General features: G+C 38.9%; 1 protein-coding gene and 1 long non-coding RNA gene across 2 annotated transcripts; both read left to right on the top strand.

Moving 5' to 3' along the window:
* The first annotated feature begins 232 nt into the window (after positions 1-232).
* LOC127644799 (uncharacterized) lies at positions 233-1042 on the top strand. The gene is made up of 3 exons (XR_007970708.1): positions 233-311; positions 628-701; positions 853-1042. It is a non-coding gene; the product is annotated as an uncharacterized LOC127644799 (long non-coding RNA).
* Positions 1043-1320: 278 nt separating this feature from the next.
* LOC127645673 (uncharacterized) lies at positions 1321-8080 on the top strand. The gene is made up of 4 exons (XM_052129356.1): positions 1321-1735; positions 1849-2003; positions 2126-2386; positions 7813-8080. The coding sequence occupies exons 1-4, from the start codon at positions 1352-1354 to the stop codon at positions 8078-8080; spliced, it is 1068 nt and encodes a 355-aa protein (XP_051985316.1). The 5' UTR covers positions 1321-1351.
* The last annotated feature ends 1718 nt before the right edge of the window (positions 8081-9798 follow it).

A 9798-nucleotide genomic window follows, 5' to 3' on the forward strand; every position in this document is an offset into this window, starting at 1 on the left:
GGGGAAAATCCGTAACTTTGACTGTAAATGTTACACGAGGAGAAAAGAGAACTCTCTGCATGGGAGACAGTCTTGTAGCCAGAAGCTTTCTCCAGACATTATGTACAACATACGGCTGGATTCTTTAGCTGCTGGAAAAAGAGTGGCAGGACATGCAATTATTGGACATTTAGAGGCAAACAGGCGCACAGTGCAAACTTCGGAGATGGTTACATCCACAAAGAAGACCCGACAAAGAGAAAGTGTGCCCGAACGACTTATTTCATTGGAGGCAACGAGATCTGCAAGAATACTTTTCTGTTTCTTATGGGGTGAGTTTCCATAAACATCAAAGTTTGTCGTTTTTGTTCATTCTAAGAACACGTACACGTTATCTCATGTTTAGTCCATGTTTAGACCTTCCAATACCTACCTATTGTTTTTAGCTAGCTCAGGACTGTCGTTTTAATTGTAACGTTAGCTGCTAATCGTTAGCATCATATCACTTGCCAAAACCCCCATTACTATAATGAGCTTTAAGATGGTAATGTGAGCTTCTGCTATTAATTTGAATAATGCTTCAATTGCTTGAATTGACTGGTGTTAATGACTTAATTTAGGATTTTTTAATCCTTTGACTCGAACCAGGTCTAACCACTAACTGAGGTCTAAACCAGGACTAAAACAAGACTAAACCAGGAAGTACAGATACAAGCTCTAAAGTAAGTAAAAGTAAAAAGTATTCATCATAAAATTTACTTCAGTAAAGTAAAAGTACCTATAATTTGTACAATACATTTTGATATAGGTGACAAGATGCCTGTTAGCAAGACCATGATGTTAAACGTTTTTTCTTATTTCCCCTTTTTTCAGCATTGGCAGAGACACCCTGGCTGATATAGTCAAACACTATGAGGAGAATGGGGCAAGACCACGTTTGAGGAAGAAGCACTCATTGCCACGTCCACCAGCCAGGTTCATCAGCCCTGAGGATATCAACAGAGTTGTGGACTTCATAAAACACTATGCAGAAGACAATGCCATCATGCTGCCTGGCCGACAGCCTGGGCATAAGGATTGGCATGTGAAGTTGCTGCCAACTCATGTGTCCAAGGCCTCAGTGTGGCGTCTCTACGTGAAGTCTGCTAAGGATTTGCACATTTACTTCACTTTACTTTATTAATGTCCCTTAAAGGGCGATTTGGTGCATGAGAATAAATAGTGCAAATGCAGAATAGCATCAATATAGTAAGTTTTATCTTTATTAGACAGTTATGAATAGATGCAAATTTAATTTAATCTAATCCAAGTTCCTCTCTCCCTCTGTCTCCTACAGTTACACTTTCCCTCAAACCCTCTCCAGCCAGGACCAATGTACTTCCTGACCCCACGGAAATGTGGCCTATTTGGTGTTTCATGTGAAGGGCTGCAGAAACAGGTGAATTACCTGATTGATGAAGGCATGTCATCTACTAAGGGAAGCAATGAAGTCATCAGCTACATGCATCATTTCTTCGGCAACTTTGGAGTTGGAGAAACAGAGGTGGATCTTCATTGTGACAACTGCAGTGGGCAGAACAAGAACAACTTCATGCTCTGGTACCTTGCCTGGCGGGTTGGACACAAGCTTCACGATAAAATTGAAATCCACTTCCTTATTGCTGGCCACACCAAGTTTTCCCCTGACTGTGGCTTTGGACTCATCAAGCAAGCCTACATGAAGACAAGAGTCAACACTTTGGCAGACATCGCTGAGGTACTTTAACTTTACTTTGCTTTAATGACTTCAGTGCTGTTTTCTGTTCTGCTTCAATGAAACATTTAACTGAAGATCTTTTTTTCTTCCTCTCTTCTCTTTTTTGTCATCAGGTTGTGGAAAACAGCTCTCCTGTGAGTCACCTCAATATCCCACAGCTTGTTGGAACGGCAGAGGGCAAAGTTTTAGTCCAGACCTTCGACTGGCAGCAGCATCTGACTCGCCACTTCCGTAGACTCCCACAGATCAAGAGTTATCAGCACTTCAGGTAATTGAAACTTTCACATTGTGTACATACAATATAACATAGCAACAACATATACATGACAATTTTTTATAAGAAAATACTTTGCCATGTTTAAAATGTCTTATGTGCTTTTTCTGTCACAGCTTTGAAGCCAAGAGACCAGGTGTGGTGCTTGCAAAAGTCACCGTGATGCACAACCTGTCGAATATCAGCTACTGCGCTGACGGAGCAGATCTGCCCCCTGTCGACGGTCTTCCTGTCCTGGCCCCACCTGGACTGAAAATTGACAGGCAGACCTATCTATATGAAAAAATCAGGCCATTCTGTGCTGACGAGGCAAGAGACATCACATGCCCAGCGCCAAGGGTCACAACACAGAAGAGTCCACAGAAGAGGATGCGAATGTAATTTCATTGGACTGTGTCACAAAGACCTTTTTTCTTGTTTACAACACCTGCAATGTCACTTTATCAACCAACCACCTGAATTTAGTTTTACATTCTTGTATGAAAAGCACTCAGTGTACATAAGAGTTGCCTATACAGTTTTATCGGTAGATGCTAAGAGACATTTATTTATTACCTGTTTGCAAACTTTTTTTTTTCTTTGATGGCACATTTTCCTGACCTTTTTGCTCCCCCCTGTGCTTTACAGCTTTACAGGGGGGAGCTTTACAGGGGGGAGCTTTACAGGGGGTATGGCTTATCTAAATGAGATGTAAATGAGCCCTATTGTCACTCCCAGCAGCAGAGAGAGGTGAGAACTGCACAATCTTTTGAGGCCGTTTTCTCCCCTTTTAGCTTTTTTGAGTGCCTACCTTCAAATGGCCACAACTTCTCCAAATATTGTCAGATTTCCATGTGTTACAAATCGTTGGAAAGCTTGGAGACTACACTTTCAGAATCTGTGAATAACTCAAAATGCCCCAAAACCGACTTGTGTCCCTACTTTCCGTGATCGGTCACATATACCAGGCGGTGTGTGAAAAAAGCTTGGAGGATCATCAGAGACTCCAGCCACCCGAGTCATGGTCTGTTCTCACTGCTACCATCAGGCAGGCGGTATCGCAGCATCAGGACCCGCACCAGCCGACTACATGATAGCTTTTTCCCCCAAGCAATCAGACTGTTGAACACTTGATCTATCAGGATCAATAATCAGCACTGCACTTTATTCAGCTATAATCTCACACTGGACTGTCAACATATTCTCCTCAATATACTACTTCATATATATATATATATATATATATATATATATATATATTTCATATACGCCTTACTTATTGTATTGTATATAATTATCATGTTGTGTAAGTATGTGTGCATTTGATATGTAAATTGTGTTGTGTAAGTATGTTGTTTATTGTAATTGGTATATGTCTCGTCACTGTCATGACTGCTATGTTGCTCGGAACTGCACACAAGAATTTTACCTACTGTTGCACTTGTGTACTTGGTAGTGTGACAATAAAGTGATTTGATTTGATTTGATTGATCTGAAGAAGCGTCGGAATGCGCTTCGAGATCTTGTGAAGGACCAGCTGGGTTTGGGGAGAGATTGAGAGAAAGAGATCAACCCGTCTCTTGCTCCTCAGCCAAATCCATGCAAGAGCCCCATGAACGATCATTTTTTTTCGTGAGTGCTGACTCCCGGAAGCAAGCGAGGCGAGCACGAAGCACTTTGCCTGTTAAAACAAATCGCAGTGCTCGCACCCGCCCTGCTGCAACGCGAGAGTAGCGTGCTCTTACCCCCAAACAAACAGCAAAAACGTATGCAGTGTTTGCGGCTTTCAGTCATTCCCTCTTTTTTTCTTTTCTTTTTTTAGAAATATATATATATATAATATTTTCTAAACAGAAGAGAAAAGAGGAAAATATTCACTGCGCACTGTCTAACCAATTGTAACTCCTAACAGAGGAAAGAAAGTTTTGACAGGGTTTGTAAAGCACACAGAAACAGAATCGCTCTGAAAAAAAGAGTTTCTGACGACACCTGGTAACGTATCCATTTATAGCCTGGCCGCAGGTGCATCTAATGATTACATCAGTCGAGGCTATAAATTCCGGTCAATGTTCATTGACGTGTTACACACACTATTTCAGCTCGGTCACAATTAGGGTTGTTCCCGTAGCGCTTAGCAGCGCAGCATCATAGTGAAGCTTTTTGTAAAGGGAACATGAATTCGTTTTTCGGCATCAGCAACAGAGAGCATGTTCCATAATTTAGCAATATTTCTTACCTGCGTGAAGTTGGCCCCCACACAATGCAAAACGTCGGCAAAATAGTCTCAATCGTTTGTGCTTCGTTTGTGCTGGTTTGTTGCCGCTAAAAATATAATTTGTGCTGCTTCTGTTTTTAAAATATTAGACATTGAATTATAGGCGATGACATCACCCCCCAAGCCCCCACATGCTCTAAATTCACCCAAAATAGGCTCAATCGTTTGTGCTTGTTTGTGCCAGTAAAAGTTTCGTTTTTGCGAATGTCTTTTTTTAACAATACAGTTGAAGGAAGAAGGTAAGATCCAAATGGCAAACCAGATCACATAAATAGATGCATTCACTTAACTGTTACCTATCCACTGTTCGTTTTCAACTTGTAACGGACACAGCGGATCACAGGATGTGTGTAATGCAACACAAACTCCAAGGTAAGTGTTTTAACTTGTTACTGTATGTAGTTCTGTGAATAACAGTAGTGATTTTAACATTGTCATAAATATAGGCACCATAATCTGTTTGCTGTAGCTCTGTGTTTATGCATACATAGGCTGTGTGTGTGTGTGTGTGTGTGTGTGTGTGTGTGTGTGTGTGTGTGTGTGTGTGTGTGTGTGTGTGTGTGTGTGTGTGTGCGTGCGCAGTAGAGGTCAACAGTTTGGAAGCATTAAGATTTTTAAATGTTTTTGAAAGAATTCTCGTAATCTCACCAAGGCTGTATTTATTTGATAAAAAATATTGTTAAAACAGTAATATTGTGAAACAATACACATTAAAATAGCTCAATTCTGTTTTAATATAATTTAAAATGTAATTTTATTTCTGTGATGTCAAAGCTGAATTTTCAGCATCATTATAACAATCTTCAATGGTTTGTTTGTTTGTTTTTAATTTTATTTTAATTTTTGTTTTATTTTTCATATGTTTAATCAATATATGCTCTATTTTATACTATGTGTTGGAATGACAATTGTCAATTTGACTGGCATAATAAAAAAAAAACTCCAGTTTTCAATGTCACATGATCCTTCAGAAATTATCGTAAAATGTTGATTTTGTGCTCAACTATTATCAATTATTATTGGTGCTCAATTATTAAGAATGGTTCTTATTTGTTTATCAATGTTTAAAAAAAAATTTGCATGCTCAATATTTTTGTGGAAACTGTGATACATTTTTGTGTTGATTCTTTGATAAATAGAAAGGTAAAAAGAACAGCATTTATTTGAAATATAAATATTTTTAACCATATAAATGTATTTTACTGCCTCTTTTGATCAATTTACAGTTTTCTTTCAATCGCTAACAAGCGCTTACCCATACTTCAGATACTTTTTCTAAACTCTTAACACAATTAGCACAGCATCGGTCTTTTGTGGCCATACCATTCACACATTTCATGTCGTTTTCACACAATATGCAGTCAGTGAACACATTTCCACAATGCTTACATTTTCCAGTTAAAATCCACGATCCCGGATCCGGGATTTAAAATGACATCAGTAATAATGTACTTCAAATTTTAAATGTATGCGGAGGAGTTATGAGCTCATATCTGGTACCATTTGAAAGCTTAGAATGTCTACTTTCTTGAGATATGCATCACTTTGGCATTTGTTTTACACTAAGTAACTTATTTACAATAAATTACATAGTTCCACCCATCAAAAGTCGTGTCATAATTATGTGCGTTTTTGAATACATATATGTCTCCTATCGCTCAAATATGATGCACATGTACAAACCATGTATCAAATGAAAGCTGTCATTGCCAGTAAGAAGATCCAATATGTCTTTTTATTGAGGTATAATCACATATCTAATACACTTCGAATGAATCATGAGATATACAATCAACATTTGTAAACATACAAGTGAAATTATTGAATATTTGCCTTGCTACTCGCACTAGACAGCACAGTTAGCCACAAATGCTACATAATCCTTTACCTTAGGTTATTCTCTGCAAAATGAGCCGTTTTTCAGTGTTTTCTGTGGTTGTGTGCCCAAGTAATCCCTCGATATGTCACGTGAGTGCAGAAACACCACAAAGTAATGTTATATGATATTCAACAATCCAGGAAAATATGTAAACATCCGATCCGGATAAAGCATATATTGCCGTAAAGCTTAGACCCTCCGCTTTCTGGCAATGTCTCTCAAGATCAAATAGACCAATCAGGGGCTGTGATATTGCATCCTGACTGTGAAGTGATCACTAGGTAGGTTACGTCGCAAAACACACAGACGCGTCTCACCAGACACCTGAGCGCATATTTACCACTTTCAACAGTGTTTTATGTAATGACAAAGGGTTTTCTGTAAAATTACACTGGGATTTTGCATTTATAGCACTGTATATGGGTATGGGGAGACTTTAGATTTGGGTAGGTGGAAAGTACACCAAAAAAAGGTAATATTCCTCCCTTCAGATACATTTAAATAGATATTAAATAAAACATGATACAGACAAAATTCCTTTTTCAGGTATTTGCTGACATCTAGTGGAAACAAAAAGCCAAAACTGTCTGCATGCTGCTATGGCAAACAGGGCTTGAGTTATACACTTTCAAAAATGAATTTATATAAAAAAAATCAAAAGGAGGGTTTTTAGGAGGGTTATTACTGTTCAGACAACATATATTTAAATTTATTTTTAATTTTTAGCAGTGTTTTATGCAACTTCAAAGGGTTTTCTGTAAAATGACACCAAAACTGTGTATTTAGGCCAAAGTATGTGGGAATGGGAAGCTTTTTAATTTGGGTAGGCCAAATCCAGGCGGAAATCCCCAAAAATGGCAAGGATCTTATACGTCCCAACAAAATTATGGATTGTTTTTGTAGTATTTACAAACGTTAACACACACCTTCCCACAATAGCAAAAACAATATTCCAAACCGTAGATACAGTATAAAAACCTCTGCTTCTGCAATGATATATCTCAGCTGATAATAAACAAACAATTGAATGATTGACACACAGCTGATTTATGTTGGGTAAATTGGGCCAACCACAGCTGTTTCCAGTCTGGCTTAGACTCAGTGGCAGGGGTTATTTTTTTCTATTACATTGACACTTATACAGTAAAAGGAGAACTTGGAGGAGTGATGTTTTTGGAAACAGAAACAGAAAAAGACAAACACTGTAATGTCTGGACGAGGAAGAGTAAGAGCAAGGGGCCCAGTGAGAGATGCAGTGAGAGATGCAGTGAGAGGTGCAGGAGCAGTGAGAGATGCAGTGAGAGGAGCAGGAGCAATGAGAGATGCAGTGAGAGGTGCAGGAGCAGGGAGAAGAGCAGGCCCAAGAAGAGGGCAAGGTAGAGGTGTAAGAATGCGTGGTGGTGGCATTCCAAGGGCTGCAAGAACAGTAGTCAGTGATGAAATTCGTGCCACTATCATTAATCATGTAATCAACCACGGTCTTTCACTAAGAGAGGCTGGTGAAAGAGTGCAGCCCAATTTGAGGTGGTCAATGGTTGCCTCCATTATACGCATCTTTCAACAAACCATTTTGTAAGTATTGCATTTCACATGGATTGTTTCTATTCTCACTTGACATGTCAATAATGTCATACAGTAATGCATATGTTGAATTTTTTGTCCCTCTAAAGAATGCAACTTATTCCACCCTCTGGGGGAAGAGGAAAGCTCCTCAATAATGATCAAGAGCTTGCCATTGTAGAAATGGTTGTTGCAAATAATGCAATAAAACTGCATGAAATTCAAACTAGAATTGTGGAGGACCATGAGATATTTGACAATATCGATAGCATCAGCCTCACAACCATTACGCGGACATTGTCCAAACACAGAGTGCGGATGAAGCAGCTCTACACTGTTCCCTTTGAGAGGAACAGTGAGAGAGTCAAGGAGCTATGACGACAATATGTTCAAGTATAGTGCATATTCAATTCAATGTCCAGTTCTATAAGCTTTGCACTTTGCAAGTAGGTAACCTACACAGTAATGGGTTACAGTACAGTATGGTATACAGTAATGACATGATTTACATAAACTTTGTTTCAGAGAGTTATGGAATTGGAAGCCAACCAGGCCCCTCATGAATTCATATACATAGATGAGGCAGGATTCAATCTGGCCAAAAGGCGTCGACGTGGACGAAATGTAATTGGAAAAAGGGCCACAGTTGATGTGCCAGGACAGAGAGGGGCAAACATTACCATGTGTGCAGCAATTGCAAATGCAGGATTACTCCTTCACAGATGTCAGGTTGGACCCTATAATACCGAGCACATCCTTGCTTTCTCAATGATCTCCACCAGCGCCTTGTTCCAGAGCAGGATCAGGAGGGTGAAAACCTTTGTAATTACCTGGGACAATGTGGCTTTCCATCAATCGCAAGCAATAACAACATGGTTTGAAGTCCACCCAAGACTGGTAAGTCTCTTCCTTCCACCGTATTCACCTTTCCTCAACCCCATAGAGGAGTTCTTTTCTGCATGGAGGTGGAAGGTTTATGACCATCAGCCACATGACCAGATGTCCCTCCTTGAAGCCATGGATGCTGGCTGCAGGGACATCACAGTTCATGATTGCCAAGGGTGGATCCGACATACCAAGCGGTTTTATCCCAGGTGCATCGCCTTGGATAATATCAGATGTGATGTTGAAGAAAACATGTGGCCTAACCCTGAAGATCGCAGAGATTAGATACAGTAATTTTGTGCTTTTTTTTTAGTCCCCCCCCCTTTTTATCTGGGCTTTATGCTGTTGTTTTTTGGTTCAGAATGCTCTTGTGTGTTTCATGGATATTTTGTTCACTGTAAGCAATACTGTAAAACGTTTTCTGTTCTATCATACCATGTTTCTACTGTACCTCCTGTAGTAAACAGTAAAGGGAAAAAAAACTGATTTGCTTTTTACTGGAATGCTTTTAAATGTGAACATTACTGTACATGTGGACATACAGTTCCCAACCAAGAAATTTAGTGTAAAAATGGTGGATTGCATGTTTTGCATGCAAATACCTGTAAAACTGAAACATAAAAGTCTATGCAGTTTTTGTTATGTCAACAATAGCCAGTATTTTGAAACCTGGTGTACTTTGACTGCATGTACCTTGTGAAGTGAAAACAAGTGTTATTCTTTGACAGAATAATTTCATTTTGAGTCAGATTTCCAGTGTTTTGGTAAAGTTAGTGTGTGCAGAGAAAGATGTGTTCTATTTTGAAATGAAGAGTTAGTATATATTTAACAAAATGTGTTTTTGAGAAGAAAATTATCCATTTGGCCAATTGTGTTTTGTAGGTGTGACTCTGTGTTAAGAGTTTAGAAAAAGTATCTGAAGTATGGGTAAGCACTTGTTAGCGATTGAAAAAAAACTGTAATGTGTCCTTGCAGAATAAAAGTATTATTTTATATATATAAGTCTACACACCCCTGTTAAAATACCAGGTTCTTGTGATGTAAAAGAATGAGACAAAGATAAATCATGTCAGAACGTTTTCCACATTTAATGTGACCTATGACGTGAACAATTCAATTGAAAAACAAACTGAAATCTTTGAGGGGGAAAAATAAAAAAACTCACAATAACTTGGTTGCATAAGTGTGCACACCCTTAAACTAATACTTTG

Source organism: Xyrauchen texanus, chromosome 6, assembly GCF_025860055.1.
Source record: "Xyrauchen texanus isolate HMW12.3.18 chromosome 6, RBS_HiC_50CHRs, whole genome shotgun sequence".
Taxonomy (NCBI): Eukaryota; Metazoa; Chordata; class Actinopteri; order Cypriniformes; family Catostomidae; genus Xyrauchen; species Xyrauchen texanus.

Excerpts from the sequence above, each read along its gene's own strand:
- LOC127645673 (XM_052129356.1), top strand. The coding sequence starts at position 1,352 with ATGTACTTCCTGACCCCACGGAAATGTGGCCTATTTGGTGTTTCATGT. Across the intron at positions 2,004-2,125 it reads AAGAGTTATCAGCACTTCAG|CTTTGAAGCCAAGAGACCAG; the intron begins GTAATTGAAACT and ends TTTCTGTCACAG. Across the intron at positions 2,387-7,812 it reads CCACAGAAGAGGATGCGAAT|AATGCAACTTATTCCACCCT; the intron begins GTAATTTCATTG and ends GTCCCTCTAAAG.